The sequence below is a fragment of the Halichoerus grypus genome, chromosome 11 (genome assembly GCF_964656455.1).
Source record: "Halichoerus grypus chromosome 11, mHalGry1.hap1.1, whole genome shotgun sequence".
Lineage (NCBI taxonomy): Eukaryota > Metazoa > Chordata > Mammalia > Carnivora > Phocidae > Halichoerus > Halichoerus grypus.
The window spans coordinates 428748-449153 of NC_135722.1; the positions used below are offsets into that span (position 1 = coordinate 428748).

Genomic DNA, 20406 nt, shown 5'->3' on the forward strand with positions numbered 1-20406 from the left:
TCATTTTATTTAGAGAGCTTGTGGGCACGCGAGGGGAAGGGAGGGGTAGAGGGTTAGGGTCTCTGAGCGGACTCCCCACTGAGTGCAGAGCCCTACCCCAGCTGGATGCCGGGACCCGGAGATCATGACCTGAGCAGAAATCCAGAGTGCACCAGGTAACCGACTGAGCCAACCAGGTGCCCCCACCCCGCTGCCTTTGGAATCTTGAGAATTGTTCAGACAAGAATACTCATATACCCTTGAGAATAAGACATTTGGAAAGGAATTCGTGGTGCCTTTTCATTAGGAAAAACACCGATGACCCCGAAGGGACAGTGTGGTGGGGAAGTCCTGCCTGCGGTCCTGCCCCGATGAAGCTAGCAGAGGGGGCTCTGGTTCCCCTCACGCCGGGCCCACCTGCCACCCTGGCCCATGGCCTGCAGCCACTGCTCCCAGCTCCCCTCACCCGGGGAGCCCCTGCACAGAGCCACAGGTCACAGTCCAGGCGCCAGGGCCGGGTGCCTCTTCGCGCCGAGCACCGGGTGTTTCCTGCCCCCACGGGACCTCACAGGCGCACTGGCTGTCACCCCGAACTTGCTTTCCAAAATGAGTGTTCCTGAGGTGCCTCCTCAGTTACCCCCAGGCCAAGAATCTTCCTGTCGGGTGGGGAGGTGGGGGATCCGCAGTGCAGGGTGCCCCCCTCCTGCGACCGTGGTTAGGCCAGGAGAGGAACTTGGGCTGCCAGCTGGCGCTGGCCTGGGAAGCCCCGCGGATGGCGGGCGCAGCAGGTGGTTTACGGGAAGCGGCGCTGCGCTCCAGGCAGGGGCAGGGGGAGGTCCCAGCGCACACCCGGCGGGGCCGCGGAGGACCCGGGGCCGGAGGGGGGGAGGGGGTGTGTGGCGCGGGCCGGCCACGCCGTCCCCTCCCACGGCCGGCAGGTCCGGGGGGACTCGAGCGCAGCCGAGCTTGGAAATTGTCGCTTTATTGTGCGCCGTGGCGTGGGGGCGAGCGGCCCCGGCCGACCTCAGGTCCGGCCCGCGGGGGAGGCGGGGAGCCGAGCTAGACGTAGGTGGAGCCGGCGCCCGGCGCGTCGTCGTCACCATCCGCGTCCGCGTCCTCGTCGCTGCTGACCTCGCCACCAGAGTCGGCAGCGCGGGCCGCGTCTGAGGCGGGCGTGTTGAGGACCACCACGTCGGCCTCAGCCCCAATGTCCTCCCCGAACCACACGGCCTTGTAGCCGCCCTCGGGCCGCCGTTCCTTGGTCAGGATGGACCTCACAGCCGCTGGGCCGCCTCCATCGCGGGCCACCTCGGGGGACTCTGAGGCAGGGCGCGCAGCCGCGGCACTGGGGGGCTCTGGGGGCGCAGGCTCCGGGAGCTCCGGGGGCTCCGGGGCCGCAGCCCGGGTGGGGCCGGGTGAGGAGCGGGGAGCTGGCGCCCAGTTGTCCTCTTGGGGGGCAACAAAGGCCTGGTTGTCAAAGCTGAGGGGCTGGCGATCCTGGGGAGGGGACAGGGACAGCCAGGGCATCAACCAGGACCCCAAGCCTGGGCTGGGACCCCCACCCCTGCTGCCTTCCCCAGAGACAAGGATCCAGGCTAGTCTTTCCTTTCTCTCCGCCTCTTTCGGCCTCCTCCCCATTTTGTGGACTGTGATGTCTACACCCCATCTTTCCTCACCTCTGCCCCCCCGCCTCTCCCTCTCCATCTGTCCCTCTCCGGTCCTGGCACCCCAACCCCTAGGGCCTCACCGGAGCTTTTCCGGAGCAACACTTGAGCGGTTGGCCGTAGTGCTTGTGGACGAGGATAAGGAGGGCAATCAGAGCCAGAAGAAGCAGCGCGCCCAGCACCCCGCCCAGGGCCGCCATGTCCACGACAGAGAAGCGCCGGTCCTCAGCTTGGCTGATCCCTGGCTCGCCGTTCCCCGGAGTGCTGCCTCCTCCAGTCTGGGGTGGCCCTGCCAGCAACACACCACCCACTTACCGTTAGCACCCAAGCTCTTCCCCTGCTGACCTGCTCCAGGCTCTGGGTGCCCTGGCAACAAGCCAGGCCTGGTATCCTCCCAGAGCTGAGGTTCTGGGGAATGGCACCACTCACCCCCCAGCTGAGGAGCTGTGGGTTCCCAGGGGCCCTTGGGGAGGCTGCTGAAGGAAGGGAGGGGAGATGGGGGTCAGTGCCCACCAGCTCCCAGTGGAAGGCGGGGGTCCAGCACCATAGGAAGGGCCATGAAGGCAATGCTGGGGCCCGTGGAGAGAACAGCCTGGAATTGTAGGGCCCCCTGGACCCCAAATCTGGCTTCTGCCCCATCCTCCATACACCTTCCCCAGGTTACCTTGTCGGGGCCCCCAGAACCTGTCTCTGTCCAGACCAGAGCAGAACCCCTCTGGGATTTCATGGTCAGTGTGGTCAGGCTGGGCCACCCTGGGGTGGGCCCTGCCCTACTGTGAATCCCAGGACCACCCGGAGTGTGAGTCAGGGAATGTAAGGGTGACTCTGGGGCAAATGGGAGATGCTACCTGAGGTCTGTGGGGTCCTGCTGGGCCCAGGGGGCATCGGCTGAGAGGTTCCTGGCTTTAGCGTCTGTGTTGAGCCCCCGCTGGGTGAGGCTGATGGGAGGAAGGTGCTGGTTCCCACACTGGGGGGCCCCCCAGGCGTAGATGAGGCAAGTGGCCTCAGAGTTGTGCTTGAGGGGAGATGTGGGCCAGTGCCACCCCCAGAGCTGGTCGTAGAGGGTCCCTGAGAGGGCCCTGGGGGTCTGGGGGCTTCCAAAGTGGTCGTGCTTGAGGGCCTGGTTGTTCCTCCAGCCTCTGGGGATGTGGGGGTCTCTGGGGGGCCGGAGGGACCTGGGGGGCCAGGGACAGGATTCGGGCTTGCCTCTGCCCCCAGCATGCCTGCCCCAGGGAAGCCACCACCTGGGCTGAGCCGTCGCCTGGGGTGGGTCCCGCTGACTCACTTGTGGGCGGGGGCTCCTCCCACTCCAGCACCTGTATTTCCACCACGGTGGTTGCTGTGCCTGCGGTCACTGTGTTATTGGCCTCGACCTGGAGCAGAAAGGGGGCTTGTCCCTTGCAGGCCCCGCCTTAACCCCTGCCCCTTGGAGATGCCCCCCTGCCCTTACCTCTGCATAGAAGACCCCCTCATCGGCCAGCAGGGCAGCGGTCAGCACAGTCTCGCCATCCATCCGGAAGTTGGTGTTATTGGTGATGCGATACGTGATGGCAGAGTTGAGGTCCTGGACACTGCCCAGTGAGTCCTGGGTCCAGGCTGCCCCCGTGACCCCCCCAACCCGCCTGCAGTGGGGCTGTGCCTACCGGAAAGTCAGGGTCCTGGGCCCGGATCCTCAGAGGCAGGGCGGGGGCGGTTGCGTCTTTGACCTCCACGCCTGCTCCCGAGCCGCGCGCCACCCGGCCCTGGTACTGGCTCTCGGGGAAGTAGGGCAGGCTCCCAGTGGCATTTCGGGCATTGATCGTGACCCAGGTCACCGAGTAGCGGGCACGGTCTGCCTGTTCACCCTGGGGGTAAGGGAGGCCTCAGCGACCAGCGGGTCCTTGAAGGACAAGTCCTGCAGCCTGAGGCTCAGGAATGCCATGGAGGCTCGGGGCACCCACCTTGACCAGCAGAGTGAAGGTCTTTGGGCTGGGGACACTTCTGGTCATGGTAAGGTTGCCCGAGTCAGCATCGATGGCAAACGTGCCATCTTGTCCTGCGAGGTTGGTGGGAAGGCTTGGCCTCTTGCCCCCTCCAGTGGCCTGAGGGCTAAGGTCCCAGCTGGCTCTGCCCATATGGCAAGTCCCCTGGGGTGTCCTCAGCCCAAGGTGGGGATGGGGCACCGGATGGGGAGAGAAGCAGGGGTCTGGCCCGCACTCACCCTGCATAATGCTGTAGAGGATGCGCTGGTTGATGCCCTGATCCCCGTCCACGGCATGGATGGGCCCAGGACGTAGGACGAGGGGGGCTGGCTGCAGGGACAAGGACAGGAGGAGACGCCGTGGGGCTGCTGTGACAGCCCCAGCTCACCCTCTGGCTCCCTCAAGGGGAAACTCGTCTGTCGCACGATTGCCCACCACACGCCTCGCGATCTGTTGCTACTGAGTTAATTTGCTCAAAGACATCTGATTGATCTGAATGACAGGAGTTTCAAGAGCTAGCACACACGGGACAGGGAGAGGTCACGGGGAGTCAGACTCGGGCCTCTCCGTAGGGTGGGAGGCCCTGGAGCCCGTGTCCAGGCCCCGCTGTCCTCCGGTGCCTCCCTGGGCCTCTCAGGCCGGAGCAGGGACGTCAGCTGGTCAGAGACGCAGCTGCCCCCTGGAGCAGCGCCGTGGCCCCTCCACACCGCCACCCTCCCAGCCCACTTCACTGGGTTCCCAAGGCGCTGCCTGGCTCTGCCCCAGGACCGCCGCACCTACGTTCCCAGGGTTTGCTCACCACTCACCACCACGTGGTTGGGTGGGATTGGCTTTCAGAGGAACGTTCACATGAAAATCGCAACCAAATTTGGCCCCATGGCCCCCAGGCCCCACCCGATGCCCATCCTGCCCCTTCCTGCCCCCAGTACCAGTTTGTGCCCCAGGGGGACAGCCCCGTGGTACTCAGCGTTGATGCAAATGTAAGGGTCTGAATAGCCACAGGGCAGGAACCAGGGGGGGCGAAGGTCCGCAGGCTCCACCTTCAGGTCCAAGGTGGCTGTGGCCGTGTGGCTGGGCTCTGCATTCTCCTCCTGTGTGTCCTGCAACAGCGGGGCCTGGCTGGGTCAGGCCTGGGGGTCCAGGGCCGGGGGCAGCTCGGTGGGGACCTGAGCATCCGGGCCTGCTCACCCGCACCAGCAGCCGGAAGGTAATGTTCTGCCATGAGGAGAAGTCCAGTGGGTGGTCCAGCCGCAGGGCAGGGAGGTTGGTACCCACCAAGGAGAAGAAGTTACTGGCGCCCTGGGGAGGCAGAGGACGGGACTCAGCCTGGGACCCTGGGAGGACACAGAGAGGGGGGATCCTCGAAGGGGGGGTTTGGAGTTGGTGTAGGGGTGGGGGGGTGACACTGACCGGGGTCACCTCCTGGAGGGTATAGAACAAGATGTCATCCTTGTCGAGATCCTGGGCCTCCAGTTCCGTCTCAGGGATGACAGTGGTATTCACTTTAGTGTCCTGGGGGATGCAGGGGGGGTGGTCTGGCTACACCCTTGACCCCCACGGACGGATCCCTGAGGCCAAGCCGCTGGCCCCTCACCCCAGGCTCCTCTCACTCACCTCAGGTATTTTCTTCACCTTGATTTTAAAGGGGAACTCGGGCGCGTTGTCATTGATGTCCAGCACGAACACCAGCACTCTCAGCTGGGTCACCTGTGGGGACAGGGTGGAGTCAGCAGCGGTGTGTACAGTGTACGGTGCACACGACAAAGCCGTCTGCCCAGGGCCCCTGCTCTGCAGGGACTACACACAGACCACACACGGCAATGCTGCAGCACACACGGTGGCCAGGGCCCTGGAGGAAAGAGCACAGGGGCTGGGCGGGGTAGGGGCGCCGGCAAAGTCCCAAATGAGAACAGTGGTAAAACACTTGAATTGCTTCAAAAATAATTCTCAAAGAAAAGGAAGAAAGGAGAACCCATAGATTGAAAGAGGCTTAAGAGGGGAGCCCGGCTGGCTCAGTGGGAGGAGAAAGTGACTCTTGATTTCGGGTTGTGAGTTCAAGCCCCATGTTGGGGGTAGAGATGACTTAAATAAACAACCAAACTAGAAAGGAAAGAAGGAAGGAAAGAAGGGAGGAAGGGAGGGAGGGAGGGAGGGGGAAGGGAGGGAGGGAGGGAGGGGGGAGGGAGGGAAGAAGGAGGGCGCTTTAGAGAAGTAGCGGCCAGTCTCAATAGGTGGGCTTTGCTGGGGTCTCTGTTACTGTGGGAAAGGGCGGACATCAGGTGTCATGTGATGCTGAGGAGTTCCTTTTTCCAGGTGGCAACAATATTATGTTTATGTTTAAGAAGGGTTCTTATCTTTTAGAGACTCATCCCGAGATATCTGTGGGTGGTGTGCTGCAGTGTTCGGGTGGGGGCACCCAGGGGCTCCAAGCACAGGAGACCATGGTCAGTGGCTCCTGCCGAGATGGCAGGAGCGTGGGGGCCGGGCTTGCAGCTTAGAACAGAGCGGTCAGTGCTTCTCTGAGAAGGTGATCTTGGAGTGAAGACGCGAGACCGTGAGAGAGGGAGGCAGGTGCACATCTGGGGAGAGGGCTCAAGGCCAGCCCGAGTGGGGTCGGGGTCCATGCACCCAGCCTTGCCCACCGCACAATCCATTTGGCCTCGACCCTGAGTGAGAAAGCAGCCGAAGGCGTCCACTTGCTTGATCAGAGCGTTCTGCCACACTAAGAGCGGACTGGCCAAGGCCAAGAGAGGAGCAAGCAGAGCAGTTGCCAGTTGGAAGTTTCCAGAAAGGAGATGCTGGTGGCCAAGGCTCTGGTTGGTTTGGAGTCCAGCTTGAGGCAGAGCCCACAGACTTGCTTGTCGACAGAGAGATGTGGGGGAGAAAATGGGGGGAGGGAACTGGCAGGCTGAGGTGCCTTCCGTGTTGGGGAGTCTCTGCTGGGAGTCTGCATCTCGGGCAGAGGCTGGGCTGGAGGAGGTGTGGACGCCAACATACCACAGGGAGTGGCCCTGGACCACGCTGAGCAGAGTGCAGAGGTCCGAGCCTGGAGTGTGTTGATGTCACAGGTTGAGGGAGGCCACGAGGGGGCCGGGGGGTTCGGGGGTACTCACCACGGTGTCGCCGCTTCTGCACTCCAGGTGCGCTTGCAGCATCGTGTTCTCCTGAGGGGCAGAGGGGTGTCGGGGGTCACCTGCCCAGCTGACCCCAGCATGCGGGCCCCACGTCACAGGTGAGGAGACAGGCAGAGAGGGTCCCCAGCATCCGCGCTAAGTCCAGAGGGCATCGGGGGCCCAGGCAGCTCCATCCCCCAACGGCCCTACCCGCCTTGGGGCCCAAGAGGGGTCAGTCGTTGCCTGGGGGGGTGGGCACAGAAGCCTCAGACCCCTGGAATGCCCTTGTCCGGGGAGGGGTGTGGTGGACGCACAGGTCCTATGGAGGGTGAGCCACCCAGCGGCCCCCATTGGGGTGCCCCGCCCAGGTCTGCCGTCTGCACCTCATAGTCAGGAGTCACGTTGAGAAACAGCTGAGTCCCCTGGATCCAGAACGCGTAGGGGGTGGACGATGGTCCGAGGGTCACCTGCTGGCCCTCGGGGACATAGATGTCAGCCAGGGGCCCGCTCTGATTCGTGTTCTCCTGGACTTCGAAGATGGTGTTGTTCACAGAGCAGACTGGAAAGTTGGAGAGGAAGGGTCAGTGCCCTCCCGGCGCCTGCCTGCCCGCCTGCCGCCCAGCCCACCTGCCCCTGCCCCACAGGTACCCTGGGCCTGGGCCGTGGCCATGAGCAGTGGTAGCAGCAGGGCCCAAGCGCCCATCTCGGCGGCCGTCAGCCGGCCGGACCCTCTGAGCAGCTGGTGGTGGCGTCTCAGCCTGGGCGACCTTCGCCCCTGCCAGGCACCGCCCCACATTATGATCCTTTACAAGCCACCGGCCTCCACCAAGGGGGTTCCCGCTGGCCGCCTGGCCAGGCCTGGCCTGTTGCCGGGAGGGGGACATCCAGTGGTTCCCCACCAGAGCTGGGCCACACGCAGGGGCCAACGGGGCTCAGCTCTCAGACATCGAGGCATGACGCAGAAGGCGCTCAGGACACCTGAGTGGGCCTGGGGAGGCGGCTGGGGGGCGTGGCTGCGTGGGCAGAAGCTGGGGCAGGGGGTTAGGGGCTGGGGGGGTAGGGCCTGGGGCAGGGGCTCAGGCCTGGCTTCTGTGTTGGCTGTACCCACCCCTCCCTCCCAACCCCGGCTGCCCCTCTGCTGGCCCCTTCTGCCAGAATCATCTTGGAGCAAGGTTCAGGCCCCAGGTGTGCCCTCCAGGTGTGCCCTCTAGGGCACCTCCTCTCCCCACACCAACCGTCTAGGTCTGGAAGGAACAGGCTGTTTGTGTCCTAGGGTCACCCCTGCCTATCCTGGAAACAAGCCCGTTTCCTCCGAGGGGGTGGGGTGGGCAGGGCCACAGAGATGGGGATGGGTGCTGGGAGTTCCTGGGGGGGAGCCCGGGTCCCCATGGGTTCTGATGTTTGACAAAGGGGTTTCTGGCAAGGCTCCTTGGCCCAGGCCCCCAACTGCCCTACCCCCAAGCCCCCCCCCCAGCTGGATGGGGACAGGAGGGAGGGGCTGCTGTGATGGTGGGGGCCGTGGCCCTTCCGCTCTCTAGGCCTTTGCCTGGCGGCTGCACACCCCCCAGGCTCCTGGCCTCGCCCCCCGTGTGGTGGTGCCTCCATGGCTTCCAGAGGCCCCAGCTCCTCCTGGGGTGCCATCGCGGTCCCCACTGCACAGGCTCAGATGGGTCAAGCCATGTGAGACCACAGAGCCTGGAGAGGAGCCCCGACTCGCTTGGAGAGGACGCCTGGGCCCCCGGGTGACAGCGAGCCCGTCACCACTTCCTGCCCGAGCCTCCTTGCCCCCCAACTCCCTCCCCACCTGCTCCACATGCTGACACATGGCCTCTAGGGCAGATGTCCTGTGCCCCCCACCCGCCCACCCAGAGCCCCTGAGTGTTTGCTGAGTGGATGACAGGGATGCAGATGGGTCTCTGGGGAGCCCAGTCAGCGGGACAGGAGAGATAAGGGAGGTGAGGCGCCCCACTGGCTTCCCAGGTTTAAAGGGCAGCTGGGTGTGGCCATTGTGCTAGAAGCTGCGGTCAGGCCCCCCCTGCATTCTGACAGCCCTGCCCTGGAAGATGGCGCAGAGTGAGCTCACACGGCCGGTGTCTGAATTCCTCCTTTATTGGTGACAAGTGCAACCCCTCCTCCTCCTCCCCACCCCCTCCCCTGCCCAGGCTCCACTCCGCTCCCCTTGGGGTGGTGGGGAGGTTCCTTCTTCCTCAGGATGTCTTCTGTGTCACCTCCGCAGCAGGGACGGCTGGCTCTGAAAACGTGGCCCCAGACCGGGATCCAGGAGGCAGCTGGGGAGACCAGGCCTGATCCAGCGGCTCCCTCAGGGGCATCCTGTGGAGACAGCCAGGTTAGGGGCTGGAGACTGCTGCCCACCTGGGGAAACGGCCTCCTCTGGTCACCAGCGCTGTTTCACCTTCCCGCACCCCTGGCCCGCTGCCGCGACCGGTTCCTGCCACAGACCCAGGGCGCCCCGCGGGGACCAGAGCTGGTGGGCGCGGACGGCGGTGGTGCTCACCAGGCCTGCAGGGTGGACGTGCCCGGCCAGTGCAGGCAGAGGCGGCCCTCCGCCGGCGTGGTCCGGCTCGTGCTGTTCTCTGTGTCCTGCTCGCTGCCCCCCGCCCCAAGTCAGAGTTAGTCCTGGCGGTGGGGGGCGCCCACCCGCCGCCGTTCCCCCGCTCCCAGGGCTAGCGCCCGCAGCCCCTCACCTGCGCTTCCCCACCAGGCCCTGGAGCAGCCGCTGCAGCCGCGCGCTGTCCCGCAGGCGGCTGAGCTCGCTGGTGAACGTCCCATCCGAGTGCCGCGGGGCCCTGCGGGGGCGGGGGATGGCGGGGCCGCGGGCCGTTTCAGGGGCGGGGCGCGCGCAGCGATGGGCCAGGGGCGGGGGCGGGGGGCGTCCGAGGGGCGGGCGTGGGTCCCGGGGGGCCGCGGGCTCACCTGGGGGGCGCGGGGGGCGCGGCCGACCCCCGGAGCAGCAGCGGCAGCAGCAGCAGCAGCAGCAGGGGCGGGATGGCCATGGTGGGCGCGCCGGGGGAGCTGAGCGCCGCTGCCGCCGCCCGGGCCCCGCGCGGCCCCTTTATAGCGCCCGGGAGTGGGGCATCGATCGAACCGGAAGGTCAGAGCCGCCCACCCAGCTGTCGCCCCGGCTGGCCGCCCGCCCCCACCGCCGCGTCGGCGCCCCTTGGCTGGCTGGGGAGGGAGGGGAGCGCTGCGCCCGGGGCACCGACGCGCGGGCCGGCGGGGGTCGGGGGGGGGGGCCCGGGGGCGGAGGGACCTCCGGGCGAGCTTGCGGCCGGAACAGCATGTGCAAAGCCTCCGAGCCTGGCCCGCAGGCTCTTCGGAGGCGCTGCGGGGGCCGGGCTGGGCGAAACCATCCGCAGGGCCCTTTCCGCTCTAGGCGCAGAGGCGGGCTCGGGAGGGGAGATGCGCGCGGGCGGAGGCCGGGCGAGGGGGAGGCGACCCGGAGCCTCGGAGACGCGGGGCGAGCGGTGGGAATAAGGGAGGCTGGGTCTGTGTGCCTCTTGTCTGCATTTGCCGCTCAGTTTTTCTGTAAACCTAAAACTGCTCTTTAAGAAAGGTCTACTAATTATTTTTAAATCAATGGAAAGTTTGGGGCACCTGGCTGGCTCAGCCGGTAGGGCATTCGATTCTTGATCTTGGGGTCGTGAGTTCGAACCCCACATTGGGTGTAAAGATTACTTAAACGAATGAAGTAAACTTAAAAAAAATAAAATCTTTTAAAAATGAATGTAAAGGGGCGCCTGGGTGGCTCAGTCATTAAGCGTCTGCCTTCGGCTCAGGTCATGGTCCCAGGGTCCTGGGATCGAGCCCCGCATCGGGCTCCCTGCTCGGCGGGAAGCCTGCTTCTCCCTCTCCCACTCCCCCAGCTTGTGTCCCCTCTCTCGCTGTGTCTCTCTCTGTCAAATAAATAAATAAAATATTTAAAAAATAAAATAAAATAAAATGAATGTAAACTTTAACACAAGAACTACTATTTTATAACTTCATTTACTAGATTCGTAATTTCTGTTTAAGGATTTCATTAGTACTGGTTTCTGACTTAATCCCGTATTGATGAAGCAGGAGTAACGCGGCTGCCCGCCTTTTTCCCTCCGGTCGGTCTGCATGTCCACCTCCTGTCCATCCCAAGCCCGCATGCAGGCTCAGGCCTCTCCAAGCCTCGGGAGGTTCAAATGAAGGGCGCCCGGAGGCTGAGATCCAGCTCTGCCGGCAGCCCGCCTCCACCAAGGAGTCTGAGGCTTGGGGTGGCCTCCACATCGTCCTGGCCTCCACCCTCGCGCCTCTCCCCTCCCGAGCCCGCCTCTGAGGCGCTGGGGCCCCTCTATGCTTAACGGACTGAGCCACCCAGGCCCCCTGAATAATAGACGCTTATCAGATATGTGATTTGTAAATATCTTCTCCCATTCTGTGAGTTTTCTTTTCACTCTTGGTAGTGTCCTTTGATGCACAGAAGATTTTAATTTTATGAAATCCAATTATCACTTGTTTTGTTTGTGCTTCTGGTGTTATATTTAAGAAACATTGCCAAATTCAAGGTCATGAAGATTTGCTCCTATATTTTCTTCTAAGATTTCTACAGTTTTAGATCATATATTTAGGTTTTTGATCCATTTTGAGTTATTTTTGTATGTAGTGTGAGGTAAGATTCGACTTCATTGTTTTGCATGTGGATACTGAGTTGTCCCAACACTGTGTGGAAGAAACTCTTCTTCTCTCATTGAATACTCTTGACACCCTTGTTGAAAATCAGTTGATTCGGGGGCGCCTGGGTGGTTCAGTCATTAAGCATCTGCCTTCGGCTCAGGTCATGATCCCAGGGTCCTGGGATAGAGCCCCGCATCGGGCTCCCTGCTCAGCGGGGAGTCTGCTTCTCCCTCTGCCCCTCCCCCTGCTTGTGCACTCACATGCTTTCTCTCTGTGTCAAATAAATAAATAAAAATCTTTTTAAAAAGCCATTGATTTTAAATGTACGGGTTGATACCTGAATTCTAAACTCTATTCCATTGATCTATCATGTCTAACCTCATGCCAGTACCATACTGTTTTGATTCCTGTAGCTTTGTAGTAAGTTTTGAAATCAGGAGCTGTGAGTCCTACAACTTTGTTTTTCTTTTTCAAGATCATTTTAGTTAATTGTGGCTCCTTACATACACTTGCATATGAATTTAGGATTCACTTTTCCATTTCTTTTTTTTTTTTAAGATTTTATATATTTATTTGACAGAGAGAGACACAGCAAGAGACGGAACACAAGCAGGGGGAGTGGGAGAGGGAGAAGCAGGCTTCCCGCTGAGCAGGGAGCCCGATGCGGGGCTCGATCCCAGGACCCCGGGATCATGACCTGAGCCAAAGGCAGACGCTTAACGACTGAGCCACCCAGGCGCCTAGTGGCTTTTCCATTTCTTTAAAAAAGAAAAAGAAGCCGATGGGGTTTTGATAGGGAGTGTATCAAATCTATAGATCAGTTTGGTGAGAAAGGCCATCTTAACAATATGAAGTCTTCCAAGCCATGAATATTGTTTTCTTTAATCTCCCCCAGCAATTTTTTTTTTTAAAGATTTTATTTATTTATTTGACAGAGATACAGTGAGAGAGGGAACACAAGCAGGGGGAGTGGGAGAGGGAGAAGCAGGCCTCCTGCGGAGCAGGGAGCCCGACATGGGGCTCAATCCCAGGACCCTAGGATCATGACCTGAGCCGAAGGCAGATGCTTAACAACTGAGCCACCCAGGCGCCCTCCCCCAGCAATGTTTTATAGCTTTCAGTGTACACATCTTTTACCTTCTTGGTTAAATTTTTCTTTCTTTCTTTTTTTTTTTTTTAAGATTTATTTATTTGAGAGAGAGAGAGCACAAGTGGGAGGGCAGAGGGAGAGGGAGAAAGAATCCCAAGCAGACTCAGAGCTGAGTGTGGAGCCCAACATGGGGCTCAATCTCACAACCCGGAGATCATGACCTGACTTGAAAGCCAGAGTCGGACTCTCAACCAACTGTGCCACCCAGACGCCCTGCTGAAATTTATTTCTAAGTATTTTATTCCTTTTTTTTTTTTTTTGGTGGGCAGCAAAAAAAGTTTATTGAGTGATAGTAAAATGTATTGAGTGATAGTACAAGGTTCTGGAGGAGGGAGGGGACCCTAGAGGGTTGCCCTCTAAGTATTTTGTTCTTTTTGATGCTATTACAAATAAATTATTTTCTTAATTTCATCTTTGAATTGTTCATTACTAGTGTATAGAAATATAACTGATTTTTATATGATGATCTCATATCCTGCAACGTTGCTGAATTTATTTATTAGCTGTAATAGGGTTTTGTTTTGTTGGATTTTCTATGCATTAGATCATGTCATCTGCAAATAGAAATAGTTTACTTTTTCCTTTCCAATTTTGGATACGTTTTATTTCTTCTTCTTGCCTAGTTGTTCTAGCTAGAACTTCCAGCACATGATGAAGAGAAGCAGCAGAAGTGGGTATCCTTGTCTTTTTCTTGATCTTAGGAGAAAAGCCTTCAGTCTCTCACTATTGAGTGTAATGTTTGCTGTGGGTTTTTGATAGATGTCCTTTATCATGCTGAGGAAGTTTCTATCTTTTTTTTTTAAGTTTCTTTCAATTCACAGTTTATTGAGCCTTTTTATCATAGAAAGGTATTGGATTTCATCAAATGCTTTTTCTGCATCTGTTGAGATGATTAAATGGGTTTTTCCCCTCTGTTCTAGTAATGTGATGTATTATATTGATTGGGTTTTGTCTGTTGAATTACCCTTGCATTCCTGGAATAAATCTGCACTTAGTCATAGTGCATAATCCTTTGAAAAATGCTGCTGGATTAAGTTTGCTCATATTTTGTTGAAGAGTTTTGTATATATATTTATAAGGGATATTTATCTGGAGTTTTCTTTCTTGTGATGTCATTGTTGAGCTCTGAGAGTTCTTTATATATGTTGTGTACAAGTCATTTGCTGAAAATGTAATTTGCTGATATTTTCTCCCATTCTATGAGTGGAAATTTTTTTTAACTTTTAAAAAAAGATTTTATTTATTTATTTGAGAGAGAGAGAAAGCACAAGCAGGGGGAGGGGCAGAGGGAAAGGGAGAAGCAGACTCCTCGCTAAGCAGGGAGCCCCATGCTTGGCTCCATCCCAGGACACTAAGATCATGACCTGAGCCAAAGGCAGACCCTTAACCACTGAGCCACCCAGGAGCCCCAATCCTGTACCTGTTTTGTCAGATTTCTACGTATTTCATTTATTATTATAGCTGTTGTAAATGGTGTTGTGTTTTTACTTTTTAATTTTGGCTTCCAGTTATTTGGTGCTGGTGTATAGAAATACAATTGATCTTTATGTGTCAACTTTATATCCTGCTACCTGGCTAAGCTGACTTATTAGTTCTAGGAGCTTTTGTAGATTCCTTGGGGTTTTACTTAGACAGTCATGTTGTCTGTGAATAGGGGCAGTTTTACTTCTCCCTTTCCAATCTGGATGTATTTTATTTATGTATTTTTTTATTGCTTGATTGCCCTGGCTAGAATGGTAGCACAGTGTTGAATAAGAGTGGTGAGAATGGACATCCTTTTTCCTGAGTTTAGGTAGAAGGCACTCAATCTTGCATCATGAAGTGTCATGCTGACTGCAGGGTTTGAAGACGCCTTTTGTTGGGTTGAGGGAGTTCCTTCTAGTTCTAGATTGTTAAGCACTTTTATCATGAGTGCATGTTGAATTTTGTCAAATGTTTTCCTCCATCAGTCAATATGATCATGTGGTATTTCTTCTTTGGATTGTTAATTGGTATTTTACATTAATTCGAGGCCATCCTTCTTTTTAAATTAAGTAGTTAATGCTATGAATTTTCCTCTGAGCATAGCTTTAGCTCCATCTCATAAATTTTGATATGATGTATTTTTATTTTCTTTTAGTTCAAAATATTTTCTAATTTCTCATTCGACCCATAGATTACTTAGAATTGTGTTAATTCCAAAACTTTTGGAGATTTTTCTGTTATCTTTCTGTTGGTTTCTAATTTTATTCCTTTATGGTCAAAGAACATACTTTGTAAGATTTCCATTCTTTTAAAAAAATTTTTAAGCTTTCTTTTTTGATGCAGAATATGGTCTATCTTGGTGAACACTCCATATCTATTTGAAGAGAATATGTACTTCTCTGTCGTTGGATGGACTGTTCCATAAATGTCAAATATATCTACTTGGTTGATGGTTATTCAGATTCTTCTATAGCTTTGCTGATATTCTGTCTACTTGTCTATTGAGTAAGGAGAGATTCTTAAACTATCAAACAATTCTTGCAAGCCAAATAAGTATTATCTTGAATGTTTCAAGCATCCCATAAAATTCTGCAGTAAATGGTTACAAAACTGGCTCCAGCACCAGTGCAAGTGTCACCACTAGGGTGACAGCTCCAGCTTCTGTCTGATTCTAGAGGGTTATAGACATACTCATCAGTCCCAGGAGGATGGAGTGGCCTTTGAGGCTGCACATCCCAGCTTTCACCGGCCAGAGGCTTTGGACAGAATTAGGACATCCTTCTGTCAGGCTGAGCTGCCCAGCTTTGCATCTTTTTTTTTTTTCTTTTTTAAGATTTTTGTATTTATTTATTTATTTATTTATTTGAGAGAGAGAGAGAGAGCAAGAGGGAGCAGGGGGAGCAGCAGAGGAAGAGAGAGAAGCAGGTGCCCCACTGAGCAGGAAGCCCAACATGGGGCTCGATCCCAGGACCCTGGGATCATGACCTGAGCCGAAGTCAGATGCTTAACCGACTGAGCCACCCAGATGTCACAGCTCTGCACCCTTTATTGAGCGTCACTGAAGCCTTGGTCTGCAGACCTGGGATCACAGACATTTTGTGAAGCTTAATTTACTATTTATGGCTACTCTTTTTGATGTATGGTTCTATGAATTTTAAAAAATAGTATTCAGGGTGCCAGGCTAGCTCAGTCAAAGGAGCATGTGATTCTTGATCTCGGGGTCATGGGTTTGAGCCTCACATTAGGTGTAGAGCTTACTAAAAGAATAAACTTTCGGGGTGCCTGGGTGGTTCAGTTGGTTAAGTATCTGCCTTCAGCTCAGGTCATGATCCCGGGGTCCTGTCGGACTCCCTGATCAGCGGGGAGTGTGCTTCTCCCTCTGCCCCTGCTGCTCCCCCTGCTTGTGCTCTCTCTCTCTCTCTGACAAATAAATGAATGAAGTCTTAAAAAATAAACTTTTAAAAATAAATAATATATTCAACTTTGTAAGCACCACCACTTCGATCACCCCAAATTCCCTCATTTTATTGTGAGCCCTGACTCTGAGCCCCTCGTGGCCACTCTTCTAAATGTGTATGTACCTCACAAGAAATCTTCAAAGTACATCCAGCTAGAACTGACCAGAGAAGTAGAGAAACCCACAACTATATGTGGAGGATTCAGCACTCCTCTCTCAGTAATTAATAGAACAGATAGAAAGTTAGCAAGGACATAGAAGGTCTGCCGAGCTGCATTCTGATCTGACTGACATTTACACACCTCTCCACCTAATAGCAGCAGAACACACATGCTTTCCAAGTACACACGGAACATTTGTCAACATAGATTGATTATATTCCAGGTCATAAAATAAACCTTAACAAGTTTAAAAGAATTGAGGTCCGACGCAGCATTTTTTCCTCACTATAATGGAACAGACTAGAAGTAAATACCAGAAAGGTAATAAGAAAATCTCCAGGGCGCCTGGGTGGCTCAGATGGTTAAGCATCTGCCTTCGGCTCAGGCCATGATCCCAGGGTCCTGGGCCCACGTCCAGCTCCTGGCTCAGCGGGGAGCCTGCTTCTCCTTCTCCCTCTGCCTCTTCCCCTGCTCATGCTCTCTCTCTGTATCTCTGTGTCTTGAATGAATAAATAAAAATCTTAAAAAAAAGAAAAGAAAATCCAAAAGAAAATTTGGAAATGAAACAACATAGTTCCAAGTAACCATGGGTCACAGAAGTCTCAGGGAAAGAAGAAAACATTTTTAACTGAACGTGATTGATCGAACACACAGAAATGTGTGGGATGCACCTCAGAAGGACATTTATAGCATTAAATGCTTATGTTAGAAAAACAATGGCCACACAAACTAGAAAAAGAACAAATTAAGCACAAAGCAAACAGGATGAAGGAAAGAATAGAGATAAAAGCAGAAATTAATGAAATTGAAAACAAAACAAACTATAGAAAAAAATCAATGAAACCAAAAGTTGGTTCTTCGAAAAGATCAGTAAAATTAATAAACCTCTAGCAAGACTGACCAAGAAAAAACACACACTTTAAGAATAAGGGATGAGGGGCACCTGGGTGGCTCAGTCGTTAAGCGTCTGCCTTCGGCTCAGGTCATGATCCCAGGGTCCTGGGATCGAGCCCCGCGTCGGGCTCCCTGCTCAGCGGGAAGCCTGCTTCTCCCTCTCCCACTCCCCCTGCTTGTGTTCCTGCTCTCTCTGTGTCTCTCTCTATCAAATAAATCAAATCTTTAAAAAAAAAAAAAAAAGAATAAGGGATGAAAGAGGCAACAGAAACCTCAGAGATATAAAAAGGTTAATAAAGGAACATATAAACGACTCTAGGCCCTTACATTTGAAAACTATCATGAAACATATCAACTCCTTGGAAGACACACTACCACACGCCCTCAAGAAGAGACAGACAGCCTGAACAGCCCCATGCGCATTAAAGAAACTGATCTTCATAGTTAGAACTCATCCAGCAAAGAAAACTCCAGGCCCAGATGTCTTCGCTGGCAACTTATTCCAACTGAAGGAAGAAGAGTTAACATCAATTCTACACAATCTGGTACAGAAAAGAGAACTGAAGGGAGCACTTCCCAGCTCAATTTAGGAAACCAGCACTACTCTGCTGCCCCAACCCCAAACCAGATAGAAACAACGGAAGAAAAGAGAACCACGGCCACAAAACTCCTTGACCGACGTTACCGAATTGAATCCAGCACTATATGGAAAGGTGGGTAATGCCATGACCAAATGGGCTTCATGCCAGGAGGGAAAGCCTGGCTCAGCATTCCAAAACCCATCCCCGTGCTTCACCACATCAGCAGCCTAAAGAAGAGAAGCCATTCGACCATCTCAGTAGATGCAGTAAAAGTATTCGAGAGATTTCGACATCTGTTTGTGTTGAGGCCTCTCAGAAAACTAAGAATAGAATTTCCTTAACTTAAAGAGGAACCAACCCCCACAACTGCCAGGACACTTAATGGTGAAAGATGAAAGCTTTCCCCATTAGACTGAGAACAAGGCAAAGATGTTTGCTTTCATCATTTCTGAACAACATTATGTTCAAGTTCCCGTTAGTAAAATAAGGGGGAAGAAAGGAAGGAAGGAGGGGCATCCAGATAAGAAAGGGAGAAATAAAATGGTCTCTACTCATAAACAAGATAATTGTCTATTTAGAAATCTGATGAAAAAAAATCCTTATATTAATAGGTTTTAGCAACAACAAAGGACACAAAACTATTTCTACATGTTAGCAATGAACAATTGGAAATGATATTTCTAAAAAGAACCATTTACCGATCATATCAGAAGCCATGACATATTTAGTTATGAATCTTACAAAATATGCGCAGGATCTGTATGCTGAAAACAAAATACTGATGAAAGAAATCAAAAGGAGACTGTGTTCATAGACTGGAAGACTCAACATCGTTGAGATGTCAGTTTGCCCTAAATTAGTTGCATAGATTCAACACAATCCCAATCAAATTCCCAGCAGGACTATATTTGTAGATAGAGACAAGCTGATTTTAAAATTCATACATATACACGGGCGCCTGGGTGGCTCAGTTGGTGAAGCGTCTGCCTTCAGCTCGGGTCATGATCTCAGGGTCCTGGGATCGAGCCCCGCGGTGGGCTTCCTGCTCAGCGGGGAGCCTGCTTCTCCCTCTCCCCCTGCTTGTGCTCTCTCTATCTCAAATAAATAAATAAAGTCTTCTAAAAAGTCCATACATACAGACAAAAGAACTAAAATAGCCAAAACAATTTTGTGAAGGAATAAAGTTCAAGGACTGCTAGAGCCTGATTTCCCAAATTACTATAAAGCTAGAGTAGTCAAGGCTGTGTGTCCTTGCTGAAAGGACAGATGTATAGACCTGTAGATAATGGGATAGAAGAGAGAGTAAAAAAATAGCCCCACACAAATACAATCAAGGGATTTTTTTGACAGAAGTTCAAAAGCAATCCAATGGAGAAAAGATAGTCTTTTCAAGAAATGATGCTCAGCTGACTGGACAGCCATAGGCGAGGAAAAAAAGAAAGAGCCTCAACTCATACCTTACACGTAAAAAAAATAACTCCGATATGAGGATGAAGTGACAAGCTACAATCTGGGAGAAAATATTTTCACATCATGTATCTGACTCTTCTTTTTTTTCCCCCATTTATTTATTTATTTTTAATTTATTTGAGAGAGAGTGAGAGCGAGAGAGATCACAGAGGGAGAGAAAGAGGGAAAAGCAAACTCCCTGCTGAGCAGAGAGCCCAATGTGGGGCTGGATCCCAGCACTCCAGGATCATGACCTGAGCTGAAGGCAGACTCTTAACTGACTGAGCCACCCAGGCGCCCCACTTTTTTTTCCCATTTTAGTATGTGATGGCATGTCATTGTGATTTTTGTTGTCATTTCCCTGATGACTAAAGATATTGAGCACTTTCTCATGTTTATTGACCATTAGAGTTCTCTCTTTTGTAATGTGCCTCTTTAATCCTTTGCCCTTGTTGAAAATTGGACTGTATTTTCTTATTGATTTGATGCAGCTCTTTGTATATTCTGGATCCACATCCTTTATCAGAGATCTATATTACGTATGTCCTTTCCCAGTCCAGACTGCCTTTTCACTCTTAATGGTGGCCGACATCTGGGGACCAGGAGGAAACTCCAAGTGGATCAGAGGCTAGGCTAGATTCACTACTTGGCATCCAACCCAAGGTCACAGAGCCTCCCCTGCCTTGGACTTCTGTCCTGTGAGAAAGTGAAGTCCTCCTGGTCCAGTCACTAGTATTGTGAGTTCTCTTGTTCAAGGCTTCAGAAGGGAAGAAAGCCTGCCTGTCCCTCCCCCGTTGGCCCCCTGATGGGGCTTCCCTCCATTCACCCGACACAACCTCTCATGCCCCAGGGCGTCCCCCACCCCGCAATGATTGCAGGCCCCAGTCTGCGGCCCTGCACCCCCATCCCCTGAAGCAGCCTCTCCTCCATGACGGGGACCCTGCCCAGTTACTCTCCAACAATGGCCACTGCCGGGTGCTGACTTCATAGCCTGAAACGAGATAACAGGAGGAAGGAGCATGACAAGCGCTCACGGAACTTTGCAATCGTCATGGTTCTGCCTGCCTTTAGACTCACATTACCTGAGTCACCGCCTTCTTCACCCTCTCAGCCTGCACCTGCCAAACCCACAAACTCACTGGATCTTGGGGCCATCTCAGGTCCATTACCCCCACCTGCCAACACATGGATCTGTGTGAAAGGGATGGAGGTGTTAAATGCAACTCAGACCTAGATACCTGTCTACACACATACCCTGACACACCTTACTTATATTATTTTTTTTAAGATTTTATTTATTTATTTGACAGAGACACAGCGAGAGAGGGAACACTAGCAGGGGGAGTGGGAGAGGGAGAAGCAGGCTTCCCG

The 20406-nt window shown here is 53.9% G+C and overlaps 2 protein-coding genes across 2 annotated transcripts; both read right to left on the reverse strand.

Annotated features, from left to right (window-relative positions):
* Positions 1-960: 960 nt before the first annotated feature.
* On the reverse strand, positions 961-7420 carry CDHR5 (cadherin related family member 5). The gene is made up of 15 exons (XM_078058673.1): positions 7366-7420; positions 7101-7276; positions 6718-6768; positions 5219-5311; positions 5015-5116; positions 4793-4903; positions 4534-4704; positions 3844-3934; positions 3584-3678; positions 3287-3487; positions 3094-3207; positions 2929-3016; positions 2492-2800; positions 1727-1932; positions 961-1476 (listed from the first exon to the last, which is right to left on the reverse strand). Exons 1-15 carry the CDS (start codon positions 7418-7420, stop codon positions 1039-1041), a joined length of 2301 nt encoding a protein of 766 aa, XP_077914799.1. The 3' UTR covers positions 961-1038.
* Positions 7421-8808: 1388 nt separating this feature from the next.
* SCT (secretin) lies at positions 8809-9741 on the reverse strand. Its single transcript, XM_036083698.2, has 4 exons — positions 9652-9741; positions 9423-9524; positions 9233-9325; positions 8809-9048 (listed from the first exon to the last, which is right to left on the reverse strand). Exons 1-4 carry the CDS (start codon positions 9729-9731, stop codon positions 8925-8927), a joined length of 399 nt encoding a protein of 132 aa, XP_035939591.1. The 5' UTR covers positions 9732-9741; the 3' UTR covers positions 8809-8924.
* Positions 9742-20406: the final 10665 nt, after the last annotated feature.